This window comes from Gopherus evgoodei, chromosome 11 (assembly GCF_007399415.2).
Source record: "Gopherus evgoodei ecotype Sinaloan lineage chromosome 11, rGopEvg1_v1.p, whole genome shotgun sequence".
Classification (NCBI taxonomy): domain Eukaryota; kingdom Metazoa; phylum Chordata; order Testudines; family Testudinidae; genus Gopherus; species Gopherus evgoodei.
In genome coordinates, this window is record NC_044332.1 from 62,538,658 (window position 1) to 62,559,121 (window position 20,464).

The following is a 20,464-nucleotide window of genomic DNA, read 5'->3' on the forward strand; positions in this document are numbered from 1 at the left end:
ATCCAACCACCCTGTCCCCTGACCGCCTCTGGAACCCCTGCCCGATTGCCTCCTACCACCCCATCTAATCTCTCCTCCTTCCTGATTGCTCCCCCGGGACCCTTGCCCCCATTTAACCCTCCTGTTCCCCTCCCTCTGACTGCCCCAAGCCCTATCCACCCCCCCCACCCCTGACCATCCCCCCCGGAACTACCCTGCCTTAGCCAACCGACCCCCCTCCCCGCCCCCTTACCATGCTGCCTGCAGGTGGCTGGCGGCGCTACAGCTGCGCTTCTGCTGCACAGCACCTGAAGCACCAGGTCAAGCTGAGCTCGCAGCCCTCCTGCTTCCCGCGAATTAGCTCAGCTATTCGCGTGGGAAGCCTGGGAGGACTGAGAAGCAACCAGCGGCTTTGCGCTCAGGCCCAGGGAGGCAAAGCGGAGGTAAACTGGGGCCACGGGGAGCTGGGGTTGGCGCCTATGGCGTCACTTTTGGATAATGTGCTTAGGGGGAGTGGCTGCTTCCCCTACCACAGCTACGCTCCTGGGTCACTTCAACTTACCGGTTGTTAAATTTAGAAGCCCTTTCAGAACTGGTTGTCTCGCATGGGACAACTGGCTCTAAAAGGGCTTCTAAATTTTAACAACCGGTTCCCGCGAACCGGCTCTAGCTCACCACTGCCACAATCCCATAGGCCAACTTTCTTTGTCTTCTGGACAGTCAGGTCTCGTGCACACTCAACTTTTCCAACACTGCATCAAAAACAAAACACTAGAGTGACCACATTTTAGGAGGGTGCTAGGAAGTCTGGGCTGTGGGTGGCTGGACTTGGGCCTGCAAAATGCAGTGCAGACACAATTCCTAACCTGGGGTTACAAATAAGTTTAGATACTCAAACCATAGCTCAGGGGTTGGCAAGCTACGGCCTACAGGCCACATCCAGCCTGCCAGCCAATTTAATCCAGCCCTCAAGGTGCCGCTGGGGGAGTAGGGTCTGGGGCTTGCCCCATTCCCATGCTCCAGCCAAGGAGCGGGGTCGGGGACTGCTCCACGCATACATGCCATGGCTCCCGGAAGCAGTGGCATGTCTACGCGTAGGGGCAGTCAGGGGGTCTACACGCTGACCCTGCCTGCCCCAACTGCCACCTCCGCAGCTCGCATTGGCTGGGAACTGTGGCCAATGGGAGCTGCAGGGTGGCACCTGCAGACGGGCCAGTGCACAGAACCTGGCGTAGCCATGCGTCCGCATAGAAGCCAGAGGGGGGAACATGACGCTGCTTCTGGGAGCTGCTTGAGGTAAGTGCCACTTAGAGCCTGCATCCTTCACCCCCTCCTCCCAGTCTGGAGCATCCTCCTGCACGCCAAACTCCTCATACCCAGCCCCACCACAGAGCCTGCACCCCAGCCAGAACCCTCACCTCCCTCCTGCACCCCAACCTCCTTTTTGTGAGCATTCATGACCCACCATACAATTTCCATATGCAGATGTGGCCCTCAGGCCAAAAAGTTTGGCGACCCCACTCTAGCTTAACAAACCCAGTCTCTGTTAACTCATGTTCTACTAAACCTAGGCTTACGCTACAGAGTAGACATATTCTAAGAGACAAGCAAAGTCTGGGGTGTGGGGAAAAGTGTTAGCATTTGCCTGTAATACTCCCTGCCAAGAGAATCTAAAGGTTCTGTAAAATAATATATCTAGCTGATGTGATGAACACACAAGATAGTTGAGATGGGAAAGTGATCCAATTAAAAAAAAGCAATACTTCCAAATTATGACATTGAAAAATTAAGATTTCTACCTTTTCCATCTTCTTCAAATGTAGACCTTCCAAGAATCTCATCAGCCGATTCCTTCCGACGACAAAGTTTGAAGAATTCAGTAAGAAAGTCACCTACAAAGAAAATAATTTTCTGAGTATTTAGTCAGTGAAGATCCTGTAACAATACATTAACCATAGTCTAAGTCCTTTTCTACCATAGCAGGAGTCCTTGGAGGAGGGAAAGAAGTGGTAATTATTTTGACATTTAATTTGAGAAATGTACCTACTACTATCTCTAGGCCATGTTTTACACATTTGTGGATCAAAACTACAAATTAAAGCTTAAACAAGAGTTAATCAAGGCCAACTAGAAAGCTAACAACCACCATTTCAAGAAAAAATCCAATATCCAGTTAATCCACCTCCTCACGCTTTGTAGCATGCAAGTTCAATAAACTCGGGCTGTTGGCTCAACAGGGAAAATGAGTTCCAGAGTTAAGAGCCCCATAATGAAAACGTCATGCCTCCAAGATTTACAACTCTTGGGTCTGTCACCTAGTGAGCCTCACCTGATCTCACATTTAGGGATGGACATAGGAAGAAGCCATCTCTTAGATAAAGATTACACACAATATATTACTTTACAGAACAAAATCAGCACATGAACATTAGACAGAAACTAGTCAAGTCTGGGAAGCACAGGTCTAATAAAACCGCACGTCAGAAATTTTGGTTTTCCAAGAATTAAGGGCTTGAAAGACAGCCTAATTTGAAATCCATTCAGACCCTAAGAGAAATCAAGAGAGGTTGTGCTCAGAATAAAGGAAAATTATAAAGAAAATGCAAAATCACAGGGGATTAGGAGACTGGTCATCTATTCAGCCCTAAACTTCATCTTCTTGATGTCTAGAATGGAAAAAAAGTTGAAGATGTCTTACCTAATAAACACTGCAGATTATCCGCTTTTCTGACTCTCACAGACCACTGTGGGGCTTGAATGGGATCCAAGTCACTAAAAAAAGAAAAAAAAAAACACCACAGTGCTTCATTTTGTCAACACCAGTATTAGGGGGTAATTACTTGCACCACAAGTAATCAAATGTTCTTAGGAATTGCAAGGTAAGATCTAAAGTATAAACAAAGAAGTCAGCCAAGCTAGGTTATGGAAGTCATAATATAGGTTGCATTTTCACGTCATAATTATTGCTACAGGGAAGAACAAGACATCAAACAGAACAACATGAGTTAAGTGAGAAAAATTAATAACAGATGGAAGTCTGAAAAACAAGGATCTTGTTTTCATGCATGTGTCTAAAAAAGTCAGGGAAGAGAAATACAAAAAAATAGTACTATTTAAAGCTAAACAGAATATATTTTGGTGTTTAACATTTGTCTTTAAAGAAGATTTAATTGTCCGTGTATATTTTCCTCTTTAAGTTTTGAAAACTTAGAACCAAATACCACAAATGTGTTAAAACAATTACTTAATGAGTTAGTATTCTTTTCTAAGACAGGTCAGTGCACATTGCTGACCATGCTTGCTAGATGGATTAGAAAGCAGAGGTGACATCCCATTCTTCAACAAAGACAGCTGTAGGTTTAAGGAACTCCATTTGCTTCCCAGGTTCACTATGAGGCATATTCCTTCATCTCAAGGCTAGACCAGCACCCCACTTAAATAAATTAATAAAAGAGAGCCAAATGGAAACAAGAAAGAGAATTAATGCACAGATAGGAGCACATGTACTATCTATACGGAGATCAGTATGTAATGGCCCTTTCCCAATGCACTCACAGGTTAAACCTGTTAAGAAAATGATTGGTTCTGAAATACAGACATCATAACAGATGAGTTATACATTCATCAAGGCATTAAAATTTAAAATGTTAGACCTTTAAACTCTAGGTGATACTAGAAAGATACAAACTGTTAATGGATGAAAAAAATCTAAACATTTATTAATTCGTATATTTACAAATACACATACTTACGAATAAACATCATTGTCCACAATGATACCTTCTGTTAGATGAGGCCATGTAGCTGCCAAATGGAGCTCACTGAAACAGCAAAAACGTTGTATAAATTATGCTAGACTGATTTCTAAAAGCTCAGGAAGAGATTTTCAAAAGTCATAAATGACCGTTAATCTCCCCTAGCTCCCACTTAAATTCAGTGGAAGTTAGGGAGCTAACTGCCATTTATGCCTTCCAAAATCTCCCCCTTTGTGGCCTAGCACAATAAACCACTGAATAAGATCCATGAGATTACTATTATGTTATATATACTGTATTCTGATGTCAGAATTTTATTACTGCATTTTTGTTAAATTTGATTTCAAGTCTTTTTTTGACTTAATTTTTTTTATTTTTTATGTTTTAACACAAGGGATGATGATGTAAAATTGATAATTCGTTGATTTCTCAAAGGAGCAAAAAAATATTTTTAACTCAGTCAAGCTGATATGTTTCCACTGACTATACCTTTTTTATTTCTATTCTATTGATTTGTCTACTGTGCCCATCATCCAGTATCTGAATGCCTTCTAGTAGTGCATTAAACAATGTGACTAACATCCATCATATAGCGTTCTTTCCCCAATTCCTCTCCCTACAGGGAACGGGGGGAGTTTTTCCATTTTGTTTTTTAAATTTTACGTATGTTTTTTAAGTGTCCAACTTCATAGGGAGGGGCAATAGGGAACAGGTTGAAAATGGGTGCATATGTTGGTGGAGGAAATTACGAGAACAGTGGATGGAAGTTTCCTCTTCAACAGAAACCTACAACATGCGCTAAGAAGGGTCACAGTTAAGGAAGAGACATGGAGATCTCCCAGAACTCAAATTAGCACCAGAAAATTCCCAGTCAACAGACTCGTAATCCAAACTCTAGCATTGGAAAATAAGCATAATTTCAACTAGTCCCTGGCAAATTGGGGCACTCATGATCCAGGACCACTATGGATACAAGTTTGGCTGCACTGTTAGAACGAATCCTGGTTCTTACAGAACATACAACGGCTACCCTAATAGTCTGCACAATTGCTGCACCCTTTCGTATTACAATTTGCAAATTGCTTTGGCATACCTAGAACATTAAACATGCTAAAAGACAAATTCTGTTTAGACTGGGTGAACTTAAAAAATACAAAAACTTGGATCTTTTAAAAAAAAAATCCTACAGGCATTTAATATAAACCATACATACCCAGCCCTTTATATCACTTGTTTATGGATCAAGGAAACCCATCTTCTACAAATGCCTTAGTTCTTTTGATAACAAAGTCGGTTTTGCAGATGATTTGCTCAACTTATTTTTTTTAACACATTAAGAGTTCTAAATCTGACACTTTGCATATGGGCACAGCATCTGTAGCTATGGTACATTTTAACATTATGATTTGAGTGATAAATACAAAGTTGAAAAAGTTTATAATCTATTATGTTGCATCAAGTACATCAAGTATCCATGTATCAAAAAAATCTCTCTCCCGAAACTTGGAAACTAAAGTATAGCTTTTTGCACTATTCTATATATTCCAGTATTGTTTATAAACTTCATAAAACAGTCTCAACACACACTGCTCTTAACTCCTAAACAATATTTAAAACTCTGAGGACTTCTGTTAGCAGTACATGGTGGCACACAGATATATCACTGGAAAACAAAAAAGTCTATATACAATTATATGTATAGTTCTGATTTTTTTCTCAGAAGCACTTATACTATTTTATAATATGCATAATTTTCTGCACTCTTAATCTCACCTAACAGGATCTTCACAGGCACCAAATGGTAATTTCCCAAATTCTAGGCCTCCGACTTCTCCTCCAATTAGCGCATCTATATCTGAAGACAGATCAACACATTTTCCATAATATAAATATGGTGATAGTTTGCTAGAGTAATAAATAGAACACTACTAAACATAAAACTTACATGGCACATGATCTCTCTGTTGGAACAAGTGGTTAAAATTTAGATAATATCATAAAATATACATTACTAACAACTGACACACTGCTTTGGCAAACAATATACTCCACATGCTAAAAGTTATTTTAAGGCAATTGAAGAGGAAAAGTTACTTTTATTATTTATATTTTTAAGTGATTTCTTCTTTATTAGAATAACAATGTGCTTACATGATTTCTCTATTTAAGTAGAGTAAACCAAACTAAAAGATAAATGTTAGCAGCAAATATTTTTTATTTAATTATGCACTTCTTAGACATCTTAGGTCACTAATACCTTTCCCTTCTACACACACTACAAATGCAAAACATGTCAAATATATGATCCCTACTGAACTAAAAAGATCTCCTGAAGTAACCAGGAAGTAGTGTTGGGCATTTGACCAGTCCAAAAATAACTGGTCAACTGACTGGTCAAATATGATCAAGAATGGTCAAATATTTTAAAGCAACAGTAACAACAACAGTAACAAAAGGTACAAAGAAAGAGTAAGACTTCATGGTCTCCAACAGGCTTAGCCTTAGATAGATACTTATGCCTTATTATAAAAAACAACTTACTTAACTGAGGTATTTTAACTCAAAAATGTGGAACAATGAAATTAAGTTCTAAAAAAATAGAAGAATGGAACCATGATTTAATCAAAAAGGTAGGCCATCAGCAACATCTTGGCATTCTTACTTTAATATCTGACAATCTCAAATAGGCAATTGTGATCCTAAGAGCATCCCTATGGCAGAAGGCAAGGGGTTTCCCAAGTAACTAGCAGTGAGTTTCAGCTGGCCTGACCAGCTCAGTGTACGCCAACTCAGTATTGTTATAATCTGTATCTAAAAGGTGTCATGTAAAATGTCCTTGGAAAACTGAACTCACTGACCATTAATATTCTTGCATGATGTATGTTCGGTCAACCTATAAAGGATTATACAGTTGTGCTGAAATTGTGACTAAAATGTATTTAAACTAGGCATGTCAGTGTGAGTTGATAGTTAAGATTTTTTCCAGAGTAAGGAATGCAGTTCCACCTGCTTGAATGCGTCTCCGGAGTAAATTGAGCAAGGTTTAACCAAAGACAGTGGCAAGCACATTTGCATGCCAGGCAAACAAACTCATCAGGAGAGCAAGTGGGGAAAAAGTGATCACTTAAGCTGGTGTAGCGAGGAGGCATGGCCTCCCTCAGAGTGACAGGGAGGGACCACAACATGCCCCCTGGTGGGCTGAACCAGGAGAATCACATCTGCCCCTCTGGAAGCAGCAGGGCAAGACAGAAAGGGGAAGTACAAAAGGTGGGCCCTGCAGTTCAGCTGGGCTGGAGCCATCACAAGAGATGGACGCATCCTGCCTGCTGCTGGAGCCTGCAGAGGAGCTGCCGGGGCTGCCACCTGAGCTCCCAGGACCGCCGGCTGACCAACCTCCCTGAGACAAAAGATGCAGGTACACCCAAGGAGGAGAGTAGGAAGCAGCTCTGGGAAACCAGCTCTGACTGGCAGCTAGCCTGATACAAGGTCAGCATGTTGCGGCCGGACCCCTGCTGACCCAGTGGCAGATCACTGCACCACTGTTAGGGCCCTGGGTTGTGATGCAGTGGATCTGGGCAGGCTCCTGAGGTGACAGTATTCCCGCTCCTTACCTTCACTCCTCAGGCATCCTGACTGAGCCTCTAGACTGCACTGGTGCTCACTCTTACCTAAGGCTTCTAAACTACTTAACTGCTCTGTGCAGGCCAGAGCCTATCCATTGTCAGACTGCTGCCCTGCCTTGACTAAGCCTGAGGCTCATATACTGTTCAGCTGCTCTGCCCTGATTGCAGGCCAGAACCTAACTGTCTGCTGCCCCGCCCTGAGACTCAGACTGCCTTACTGTTCTGCCTGGCCAGAGGACCAGAGCACTAGGTTTAGCTAATTCCCCCCTTTGAGCTCAACTTTACAGGTACACAATAGCGAGGAGGCATGGCCTCCCTTAGAGACGGACAGGGAACTTGGAGAGGTGTACTTTTCAAAAGGTAGCCTGGACTATAAAGAGAGGGGCAGAGAACCCCAAGTGATCCTTCACATAAGGAAACAAGGAAAACCAGCACCTTGGACTCTGGGGATTCTGATTAAGAGCTAATCAGCTATTGTTGAAACATTGTTGAAGATTTGTTTCCTCACCAATGACTGCAGCTTGTTAAGTTAGGTCTTAGCCATTACATATTTTTACTTTTGTGTAACCCCTTCTATTTTTTATGCTTTATACTTGATACTTTAATTAAACTAGTTTTACTTTTTATCTAAACCAATCCAGTGCTTTGATTGAATTTAAAATGATTGTTAACTCCAGTCAAGATAACAAGATGCTGTTTCTGTCTCTTTAAAGGAGCAGCACACTTAATATCTTCTATGAATGTACAGTAGTAGGGGTTGTGCAGAGAGATCTGTGAGGAACTTGAGGGCTGGAGTTTACTGATTGTTACCTGCTAGGCAAGGTTTGGGCTGGGAGGGTCTACACTGCAATTAAAAACCCATGGCTGGCCTGCATCAGCTGACTCAGGCTAAGGAGCTGTTTAATTGTGGTGCACACATTCGGGCGTGGATTAGAGCACAGGCTCCAAGACACAATGGGAGGTCTACACCACAATTGAACAGCCCCTTAGCCTGAGCCCAAGTCAATTGACATGAGCCAGCTGCAGGTTTTTAATTGCAGTGTAGACATACCAGGAGAATCCTGAGAACTCAAGTTTCCAAGAGCCTCAATCTAGTGCTCCATCCACTGGCAACATGGCTTCCCAAATATGTAAAAGAATATCTAACATTACATTAGATATAATAAAAAAAACCATTATGCTAAGGGATAGTAAATAGTCATGGGCATAAATCAACAGCTAACTGATGGGGCTGAGAAATAAGCATCTTAACATGTTTTGCTCTCTCATCTCCTAATAATTTAAAAATGATAGCCATCATAGTACCATTTGTGTTTATATATTAATTAACTTATACACGTCATCTTAAAGTCACAACTTCTGTCTTAAACTTTTACCTACGGTTTCTGTAACATTTGGGATTACCAAAACAAAAAAGTCCGAGAAAAATATTTTTCTCCATTTATTCAGTTTACTTTGTGCATTTGAGATGACTTTGAAGATAGACGGTTTCATTGCTCCCCAACATATTAGAGCTAGGTTTGCTATTCAAAATGCGTATAAAATGAAAATCTTTATTTAGGGATGTTTACTCCAAAACAACCCAATACAAAACCTACAAAAATAAATAAATAAATCTTTTCAGACAAAATGAAGACCGTATGAAGAACTGCCTTAGCCTGGGAAAGTTTCTATAGCATTACAACACTGCCAGATTCAAGGAATCCAACTTAGCGGTAAATTTTTATCTCACCAATATATCATCCCTTCCTACCAATAACAATGTCTGATTTGGCAACTCTGTTTTCCTCTGATTATTTTTTATGTATAAGTATGGATTTATGTGTGGGCTTATTTTGTCAGCAGTCTGCAGTGCAAGGAAAAGTGCAAAGAGAAAAATGAAGCCAAGTGGTTTTCCAGCCAAAAGAGCAAAAGACACTGCACTGATCAGATTTAAACATGGTCATAAAATTGTTCTTAAACCCATAGAAATTCATATGCTTCTCTCTTAGTGAACAGCTACTACACTTTTGCAATATTCTGCTAAGTCACATACAAGTATTTATTCCTTTAGCTGTATGTGTGTGTGTACACACACACACACTTTACATTAATTGTTTTCTATAAATTAATTTAAAATTTCCCTGAAGACACTATGCACATGAATCTCCTACCTGGTGGTTGTTGGGGCCAGAAATATTGTTGCCAGTCTTGAAGAACATACGTTAGTCGAATAGCTATGCTAACTGGAGGCAGTGGAGTTAAAGAACATCCCTAAAATATAAATGTAAAGAAACACTACAAATGAATTCAAGTAAATCAACTAGAGTTACAATAATACTCTTTACACTTCACTTAATTGAAACTAAAGTCTTGAGTTTAAAAAAAAAGTGAAGAATGGGCTTTCAACATTATGTGAGATGTTGTTTCAGTACAATCTCTTCTAAAGTTTCAACCCCAAGCAGGCTATTTATCACTGTCCACTTCAGTCACTTGGCTTTAAAAAAATAACAGGTTTAATTTTAACACAAAGTTTTCCCTATAATATATAAAAATATACTGCACAGTATAAAAATAGGCCAGACAGTATAAATTCACAAATAAAAATGAATCAAATTAGATTACTTTTAAAACATGGGCCAAATCATGTTTCTTGTACTCAGGTCAGCAATCCTCCTGACTTCACTGAGACTCACTGCCTGAATAACATCAAAAGAATATGGTTCTATGACAGCTAAACTGACATCAATAATGTGGGTGCATATATAAGAAGAACATGATTTCAAATCCACACAAGAATGGGGACTAAACTAGAATAAGGTTGGTAATAGGATAAATTACTCAATCTTTTGTCACTAGATCAAATCCAACACAAAGATAATGATGAAAATCATTACTGTCTGACTGGCCCATGTGAAATGAACTGGTCCCAGTCCAGATCCTTGTGAACTGGTGTATCCAAGTGCAAAGAAAATCTGAAAAGTTTCTTAATGAGTTAAAAGAAGAATAGATATGTTCCCATTCCTACCACAGTCAAAAAGATCTAAGTAATTTCTATCAAACTTTCAAGGAAAATTTCTAATAGAAACTAACTCTCATTATCTCACTATGAGGAGAGATGGGGGAAAGAAAGGTACTAAAAAAAATCCCATCAAGATGTGTGTCTACCTTACTACAGTAAGCATGTGACCTTATTCTGTCACAGTGCCCTTCATCTCTCCTCCCCCACAAGCTCTCCCTCACAAATGGAGTGTCAAATTTAGAGCATAATTTCTTGAAGGCATGGAACACATATTTGTGAAGTACTTAGTAAATTTTCAGCACTCTTTTTTTCTTAGAGTTTTGTGTCACTCAGGAGGCTACAGAATTGGCATAGTATTAGAAGGTAAAGAATTAATGAAAAAAGTTATCCAAAACAGTACTCACACATTAGCAATTTAGTATGACTGTTCTTTATTTTTAAAAGGTCAGTAGAGCTTTTAATTAAACTAAAAGGAAAACAGGCAGACAACGCCAATTAAAGCATAGGCCCTTTTTCTTCCCCTTTAATGATTTAAGTTTTTTTTAAATTGCTGATTTAAAAAGAAATAGCCTACATTTCACTTGGTTAAATGGCATGATTTCTATTACACACATACTTACTATCTTGGATTTGAAGATGTCCAATAGACCTGATAAATGTGTATACTGATTTGGCACTTTACGAAGATGAACCATTTCAAAGTCAGTTCGAACTCCAGGGCCCTGACATTCTCCAACATACATTCTTCGCCATTTATGATGTATTTGCACAAACAATGGTACCTGACTGCAAAATATTGAAGCAGTAGATTAAAAAGTGTTCACTGTTCTAACATCCTCAGAAGTATTTAATAGTATGTATTTCAAAGCAATTTCAGACGATTCTACAGAGATATAAAGAAAACCACCACCATATACTGGTACTTGGGTTTAAATTAAAAATGGTTAAGTTAAAAAATAGAGGTAATAAAATACAACTTTCACTAACAAAGTTAAGTGGAATGTACAACAAAGTGTAGTAATGTCATCAAATCTTCAATGTCATAAGTAACATTTTACCAAGTATTTTGTCTTAAATTCTGATTTGGGGAGATTTAATAAAGAGTAAGAATATTTTCCAGGAGCTTTAGAAGATTTATGCCATCAGATTTGTGAACAAACTAATTTATAATTTTATAAACTAATTTGTTATTAAATTTATATCAAATACTGAGAAAATTCAGTTTCATTAATTACTTGGATAATAAAGTGGAGAGTATACTTATGTAATCTGAAGATGACACCAATCTGAGATGGGTTGTAAGGGATTTGGAAGACAGAATTAGAATTCAAAATGACTGACACATTGGAGAATTGGTCTGACATCAACGAGATTAAATTAAATAAAGTACTATGCTTCGGAAGGAAAAATCAAATACACAAATACAAAAAGGGGAATAACTGCCTAGACAGTAGTACTGCAGAAGAGGATCTGGGGGTTATACTGAATCATAAACAAAGAGCAAACAATATGATATGTTACAAAAAGGCTAATATCAATCTAGGATGTATTAAAAGGAGTGCCGTATCGGGGACATGGGACGTAACTGTCGCACTGTACACAGCACTGGTGAGGCCACAGTTGAAATATAGTGTCTAGTTTTGGATGTCAGACATTAAAAAAAGATGGGGATAAACTGGAGAGAATTTGGAGGACAGCCAGAAAAATAAGAGGTTTAGAAAACCTGACCTGCAAGGAAAGGTTATAAAAAAATTGGCATATTTAGTTATAAGAAAAAGGCGACAGAAGGAGAACCTGATAACAGTCTTCAAATATGTTGATGGCTGTTAAAAAGAGGACAGTGATCAATTGTTGTCTGTGTGCACTGAACAAAGGACAAGAAGCTTAATCTATAGCAAGGGATATTGAGGTTAGATATTAGGAAAAAGCCTTCTAAGGATAAGGATAGTTACATACTAGAATAGATTACCCAGGGAGGTTCTGGAATCTCTATCACTGGAAGTTTTTAAGAACAGGTTGGACAAATGCCTGTCAGGAATGGTGTAGGTATACCTGGTCCTGCCTCAGCATACACAGCTGGACTAGATGACCTTTCAAGGACCCTCCCAGCCCTACATTTCTATGAAAATCATGTCTTATAGACCAATTAATTACTCTTATGGTTATTTATATTTTAAAACAAGAAAAAGTCTATGGAACAGAAGTCATACATATGGTTCAGTGCATTAAAATGTTAATAATCTTTGAAAGAATCCTTTGCTATTAAGTTTAGGCCACATTTCCACTGAAAGACAATTTTTTGTATTTCTTTCTGTGGCAATATCAGACAGTCTACACTATATGCTGTTACTATCAATTTAATATTTTTCCTTATTATGAAGCATCTTCCAAATTATATTCAAAGTGATATCTGGACATGTAATCATTTAGCACTTCACTTACCAACCAGTGTTCCCCAATGCAATCGAAACTGAACTCAGAAGAAGGTTACATTTGGATTCACTAAGAACTGCATCATTATTTGCTGCTGGAGCAATAACCACAAATTCCCGTAAGCCATACCTACAAAAAGGTAACCTTTGTAATAAGTTACATGTGAAAAATAATTGCATATTCTTGAGTCAGTCCTAGGTAGGCTAGACTACAGATGTCACCAATTGACTTAACTAGTGCACATTGCGGTAGTAATATAATGGCAATTAAATATTTAAGTCCATGCTAATTAAGAGGCCTGAAAAAAAGCCAAACTATTAAAGTGCATTCTGGATTTTCAATTCATTTTTCAAATATTTTAAAAGTTACACATTAAAACTTCTTCTTTATAAAACCACTTTTACAATTAGTGTACCAGAGTATATTATATGTTATTACTTATATTTTAAATCAAGGATTCTCAACCTGCTGCCCAATAAGCACACAGCTGCAGCCCATGTGACATCCTCAGGGCCATACAGGTAGTATTGGATCCAGCCCACAATAGTAGATAGGCAGAGATCTCTGTTTTTCATTTATTCCTAGTGTGAAAATAAAAGCTTGCATGAGGCTATATTACTTTCTTGTTCGTTTCTTAACCATAATTCTTATGGAGGAGAAATAGAAGAAGGTAAATAAACCCAACATTTGTGCAAAGAACAATTTATTTAACAATAACTTTCTGCTTTCCATTCCTATTCTTTAAGTGATCTGGAATTAAATAAAGCCATTCTCCTTCTACCCAAGTCTGCAGCCAAGACATAATCCTGAGTTTGTAACATCATACTCTGGCCACAAAGAAACTTGTAATAGTACTAGTTCTGCTTCACTGCAGAAAGGAGTAAGAAACCAAAAGGAACACAGTGCCTATTTAACTGTAGTACAAACATCATACAAAATTATGTATGACAAAAAAAAATTTAAATTTTATTCAGTGTAAATCTTGCTCTGATATGAAAGAAACTAATAGTTGAAAGACTTCAGTCTGAAATGTATTTAAACATCTTGAATTTAAGTACACATTCCACTAAGTGTCATTTGAAGATTTTAAAACACTGAAAGCTTTTCACTTTCTTATTACTTTAAACCATTAGCTACTTTAAAATTAGCTAAAATGTTCCAAATTCTGAGTGATGCTTATTTTTGTAAGGCTAAAATCTTGACACAATGAATGCTGAATGAATACCCAATCTGATCACTGAAAATCATCATATTATGATTAGGGCCCTATCAGATTCACAGCCATGAAAAACACATCACAGATCGTGAAATCTGGTCTTGTGTATTCTTTTTAACCCTAATACTATACAGATTTCACGCAGGAAACCAGCGTTTCTCAAATTGAGGGGCCTGACCCAAAGGGGAGTTGCAGGGGGATCACATGGTTATTTGGAGGGGCGGTGTGTGTCACAGTATTGCCACCCTTACTTCCACACTGCCTTCAGATCTGGGCAGCTGAAGAGCTGCGGCTGTTAGCCAGGCACCCAGCTCAGAAGTCGGCGCCCTGTTAGCAGCGGCGCAGAAGTAAGGATGGCAATACCATACCATGTCATCCTTACTTCTGCGCAGCGGCTGGCAGCAGCTCTACCTTCAGAACTGGGCTCCAGGCCAGCAGCTGCCGCTCTCCAGCTGCCCAGCTCTGAAGGTAGTGCCACTGCCAGCAGCAGCACAAAAGTAAGGGTAGCAGTACGGCAACCCTCCATACAATAACCTTGCAACCCCCCCCCCCAACACACACACACACACACACACACACATCTCCTTTATGGGTTAGAACCCCTAAAACTACAATGCCATGAAATTTCAGGTTTTTAATAGCTGAAATCATTAAATTTACAATTTAAAAAAATCTTATGACCATGAAATTAACCAAAATGGACCGTGAATTTGGCAAGGCCTTAATTATATGTTAAAATGTTACCTGTAATATAGAAGAAAACAGAATAAAGAACGTATACAAACCATCTCACTAGACAATGGGCTCTAGGGGGAAAATCATTGTTCATGCACAGCAAGTCTTGCATAGATAACGGAAGGACATCTGTGAAACAATTTGATAAAGCTAAGTGTCAGTACATTTTTACAGCGTCAAGCAGAAATCTGTTGTGTATGAAAGGTAAAGAGAAAATGTTCTCTAAAGACGTTTCTGAGGTTCATTGCATTAGAACAGAATCTTTGGAACAGGAAAACTTTTCTCCAGTAAAATCAATTTTACCTTGATGTTTTTTCACACAGCAGATTTAATTCCTAGCATAGTAATAAAAACTTCATATCCCTATTACGGCCCTACAGCTTGCCTTCCTGTTTTTACTGCTTTCATATTTTTCCTCCCTCCTTGAGGCCCTATACTGTAACCACCATATTTCTGGGATCCATCATTCACAGCCAAAGGACCTCCTGCAGGTAGCTGTCCATGCTACATGATACCTTCAGGTAAAAAGAGATATTTGCACAAAGCCTATTTGCCTTTTGGGTGTCCAAGGCCAGAGGAATGTTAGTTTTTAAGGTTTAATACAATTTGTTTCTTTAAAAATAAAAGAAAAGACATATAAGAAGACGGAACAGTGGAACCTTAAGTTTCTGAAAGTAGGCAATACTTTGGGCCTCATTAATCCATCTATTTTAAATAGACCAGCGCTAATCACCACAGAATCTAGGTGTTGTTACCCCGACAATGACCATTAAAAATAATGCTCAACTAAAAATAAAATATATTCAACTCACTGCATTCAACTCTACACTGTTACTACTCAATGGTATGTGTTCCTTGTAACTGTGAGGCAGTTGTCCAAAAAGGGCCATGTTTTTGGAGTTTAATGTACCCACGCTCTACACCTACACACACACACCCCTCATATAATCATTTGAAAGCTTATTTTATGTATATTTAGACGACGTATAATGTGCAGCTATCAAGTGGTGCCATAACGCCTATAGGCAAGGTGAAACAATAATACCAAGAGTGGAAAAGTGTCATTTTTTGCACAGTTCCAACAACACTGCAGCATGACTATGACAACAGTATTTACTGTTTGTTAATTTCAACACTTCAATGTGGTGTTTATTGGTCAAAGCTACCAAACAACAGCGTATTAAAAGATCTGTATTAGATTTGCACGGACAAGTATTTTTTCCAGAAATGGTGAAGTTGTTTAGTATATAGCAAATATTAACATTTTGTAATATACTGACATGAAATATTTTCATATTACATATTTTTAATTGCCAAAGTATCTCAGAAGTGATAATATTTTTCTGTATTTTCAACTGAAATTTGCTGACCAGATCAGTGTCACACTGAAGTTTGTGCACCAGCAGATGGTGTGCCCATAGTTTGTGCTGCATTGTGACTAGATATAAATGTAGGTGAATTCCTAAAAGTAAGACTTCTCCATTTGTAAGCTTTTGTACATACAATGTAGCATCTAGTCTGCCTGGTAGAAGACTGTAAGCAATGTTGTTGTAGCTATGTTGGTCCCAGGATACAAGAAAGACAATGTAAGTGAGATAATATCTTTAACTGGACCAATTCCTGTTGATGAAAGAAATAAGCTTTTGAGATCCACAGAACTCATCTTCAAGTCTGAGAAAGGTAATCAGAGTGTCACATCTAAATAAAAGGTAGAACACATTGTTAAGCATGATGAGTTAACATAACATGCTGAACTTCAAAACAAAGTGGGCAATTAACATCTCTGCAGTCATGGGACAAAGGAGAATTAGTATGTTACAGACTGTTGTAACGAGACAATATTCTTCACAAGGACTTCAGAAAAAAATGAGGAACCATCTCCTGCAGTTCATGTATTTTACTATTTCATGTAATTGGGGGAAAGGGTCACACTCAGAGGGTGGCTATGTGAAAGAGGTCACCAGTACAAAAGTTTGAGAACCACTGCTATACACCAACAGCCATCATCACAAAGGCATCACCTGCCTACCTCAAATATGTAGAAAACAATGGAAAACAGTCAGATATCCAATCCAAACACAAACTCATCCTCACATACCCATAACCAACTTACATGCAACACACACTTTTCCAAAACATGGGAACAGCCATGGGTACTAGGATGGCTCCCTTTTATGCAACCTCTTCATGTGTCACCTTGAGGAAGAATCTCCGAAAAATGCAACAAAAGAAATATTTCTAAAACCCTCTCTTCTGACCTTCAAATAAACACCTAACTTCACCATCAGAAGCAAGCTCCCCAAAGACCAGGACAAACCAACTCAAAATGGCACCAGACCTTGCCAGAATAACATATGCAAAACTTGCAGCCATAGCTCCACTGTTACAACAATAAATACCCCCCGCAGCATACTTTTCATGATCCATGGGCCCTACACACCCCTATCACAATATGTGGTGCATCTCATCCAGTGCATCAAATGCCCCAAAAACTAGGTGGATAAAACTAGACAATCACTGCACTTTCTAATGAACTCTCAGGGAAAAACCATAAGACCAAAAAACCCTATCACCTGTGGATGAACACTTTTCACAAATGATCACTTCCATGTCAAGTCCTCTCTGTCTTCATCCTCAAAGGAAATCTACACAACACTTTCAAAAGACGAGCATAGGAGCTTAAATTCATAATTTTGCTAGACACTAAAGATCATCCTCAACAGAGACAATGCTTTTATGTCTCGTTACAACAACCTGTAACCCACTTGTCTAACTACAAAATTTTGTCGGAAAAGTTATGCCACTTTAATTAAAACCGCTATTGCATGTACACACTAGATCCTTGTGTCAGCAGAGTGCATCCACACTAAACTCTTGCACTGACACAGAGAACAGTGCACTGTGGTAGCTATCCCACTGTGCAACTGGCTGCAGGGTGCTTTGGGAAGGGTTTGCAATGCCTCATGGGGAAGGTAAAGCATCATGATGCAGGTTTCTCAATCCCATCATTCCAGGGATATCCTAGTAGATCATCAGCCGCTTTTTCAACTGAAGTGGGGGGAGGGAGAGAGGAAAGTGGTGTTTTTGCGATGGGGAGACAGCAGGCTGACCGCCCTATCCTGAGGCAGAGAGACACCCTCCCACCTACGTCAGCCCCTGGCTCTGCTCAGCACAGCCGTCTCTCTCGAAGCAGCCCACTCTGCCTGCCTGCCTATGGTTCTGTGATTCCCTCCCAGTTCTCCCACAACCACCTCAGCTGCTGGGATCAGCATCCTGCGCAGCTCTGTGAACTCTCTGTGCTGAGGAATGTCAAAGCAGCACAGCAGTCACAGACCCACACCCAACCCCCACCAGCAGCAGCAGTCTGCCTACAGCAGTGACACTGTGTTCCAAGTGCAGGGGAGAACAGGAGCATTCCATGTTAATTATTTTCTCTTTGCTCCCCAAAGGGCGCAGCATGCTCAGCTGTTACATACTTCCCAGACCTTTGAAAAGGGAAGGGTGTATGCCTTCATGGCAGCAGAAATCAAAACAGTAATTAGAGCGGTCACCGCACGCACTGTGGGATACTGGTGGAAACCAGTTATGTTGACTAAATGAACGGCAGTGTCTACACTGATGCTTTGTCGCTTTAACTTTGCTGCAAAAAGCTTTATGCTTTTTGTTGAAGTGGTTTTGTTTTGTCGGAGAAACAGCAGAGTTTTACCTTCAAAAGTAGCTTTGTAGTGTGTACACCTCCCCTGTTTTGTCAGCAAATGGCAGCTTTTGCCAACAAAAGGTTGTAGTGTAGAGAAAGTCTTATTCTTCTCTGTACTATGACTGCAGAGGTGTTAACTGCCCACTTCATTTTGACTGGTTTCTTGCAACAGGTGTTAACTCTTTATGCTAAACAATCTGTTGTATTTAGCTCTGACACTCTGGCCATGTCTACATCTAAAATTTTGCAGCGCTGGTTGTTACAGCTGTATTAGTACAGCTGTATAGGGCCAGCGCTGCAGAGTGGCCACACTTACAGCAACCAGCGCTGCAAGTGGTGTTAGATGTGGCCACACTGCAGCGCTGTTGGGCGGCTTCAAGGGGGGTTCCGGGACGAGAGAGCAAACCGGGAAAGGAAACCAGCTTCCCCGCGGTTTGCTCTCGCGTTCCCGGAGCCAGCCAGCAAACCGCAGGGAAGGAGACCTGCTTGCTCGGGGTTCCGGGACCGAGAGAGCAAACCGGGAACGCCGCGGTTTGCTCTCGCGTTCCCGGAGCCAGCCAGCAAACCGCAGGGAAGGAGACCTGCTTGCTCGGGGTTCCGGGACCGAGAGAGCAAACCGGGAACGCCGCGGTTTGCTCTCTCGGTCCCGGAGCCAGCCAGCAAACCGCAGGGAAGGAGACCTGCTTGCTCGGGGTTCCGGGACCGAGAGAGCATACCGGGAACGCCGCGGTTTGCTCTCGCGTTCCCGGAGCCAGCCAGCAAACCGCAGGGAAGGAGACCTGCTTGCTCGGGGTTCCGGGACCGAGAGAGCAAACCGGGAACGCCGCGGTTTGCTCTCGCGTTCCCGGAGCCAGCCAGCAAACCGCAGGGAAGGAGACCTGCTTGCTCGGGGTTCCGGGACCGAGAGAGCAAACCGGGAACGCCGCGGTTTGCTCTCTCGGTCCCGGAGCCAGCCAGCAAACCGCAGGGAAGGAGACCTGCTTGCTCGGGGTTCCGGGACCGAGAGAGCAAACCGGGAACGCCGCGGTTTGCTCTCGCGTTCCCGGAGGCAGCCAGCAAACCGCAGGGAAGGAGACCTGCTTGCTCGGGGTTCCGGGACCGAGAGAGCAAACCGCGGCGTTCCCGGTTTGCTCTCTCGGTCCCGGAACCCCGAGCAAGCAGGTCTCCTTCCCTGCGGTTTGCTGGCTGGCTCCGGGACCGAGAGAGCAAACCGCGGCGTTCCCGGTTTGCTCTCTCGGTCCCGGAACCCCGAGCAAGCAGGTCTCCTTCCCTGCGGTTTGCTGGCTGGCTCCGGGACCGAGAGAGCAAACCGCGGCGTTCCCGGTTTGCTCTCTCGGTCCCGGAACCCCGAGCAAGCAGGTCTCCTTCCCTGCGGTTTGCTGGCTGGCTCCGGGACCGAGAGAGCAAACCGGGAAAGGAAACCAGCTTGATTACCAGAGGCTTCCTCCTTCCACGGAGGTCAAGAAAAGCGCTGGTAACTGTCTACATTGGATTACCAGCGCTGGATCACCAGCGCTGGATCCTCTACACCCGAGACAAAACGGGAGTACAGCCAGCGCTGCAAACAGGGAGTTGCAGCGCTGGTGGTGCCCTGCAGATGTGTACACCTTCAAAGTTGCAGCGCTGTAACTCCCTCACCAGCGCTGCAACTTTCTGATGTAGACAAGCCCTCTGTTTACCTTTCACAGACCAGAAGCAGGGCTCTGGGGAGCAAAAAATCTTGTCGCTTTCACCACAGAAGTTGGTCCAAGAAATATATTAATTCATCCACTTTACCTCTCTGGTAGAATGTTTTCATGTATAGTTGTCTATGCACACAGTACCAGACTCTGAAATATTCTAGAAAGTAGTTTTTCAATTCAGAATTTATACATAGGTCAGTATTAGTGTCAGAGGTGACAATACAAAGCTTCATATTGTGAATATGCAAATGCTGTGAGAGAAAGCAGTGGCCTAACAAGAAGTGGTGAAGACAACATCCACAAACAAGTCTTTGCCTCATGCTCTTTGTCCCTTTTCAGTGCA

The 20,464-nt window shown here is 41.1% G+C and overlaps 1 protein-coding gene across 4 annotated transcripts in view; it reads right to left on the reverse strand.

Annotated features, from left to right (window-relative positions):
- Positions 1-20,464, reverse strand: part of RAB3GAP1 (RAB3 GTPase activating protein catalytic subunit 1) — a 47,766-nt gene that overhangs the window by 16,628 nt on the left and 10,674 nt on the right. For all 4 annotated transcript variants that reach the window (XR_004002606.1, XM_030579989.1, XM_030579988.1 and 1 more), the window contains 8 exons: positions 14,793-14,871; positions 12,801-12,920; positions 10,979-11,144; positions 9,511-9,610; positions 5,508-5,589; positions 3,732-3,800; positions 2,678-2,751; positions 1,779-1,871 (listed from right to left, as the gene is read on the reverse strand). Coding sequence is in view for 3 of the 4 variants with exons in the window: in XM_030579989.1 (XP_030435849.1) it covers positions 1,779-1,871; positions 2,678-2,751; positions 3,732-3,800; positions 5,508-5,589; positions 9,511-9,610; positions 10,979-11,144; positions 12,801-12,920; positions 14,793-14,871 (783 nt within the window). In the remaining variant the exon portion in view is untranslated. The remainder of the gene's footprint in view (positions 1-1,778; positions 1,872-2,677; positions 2,752-3,731; positions 3,801-5,507; positions 5,590-9,510; positions 9,611-10,978; positions 11,145-12,800; positions 12,921-14,792; positions 14,872-20,464) is intronic.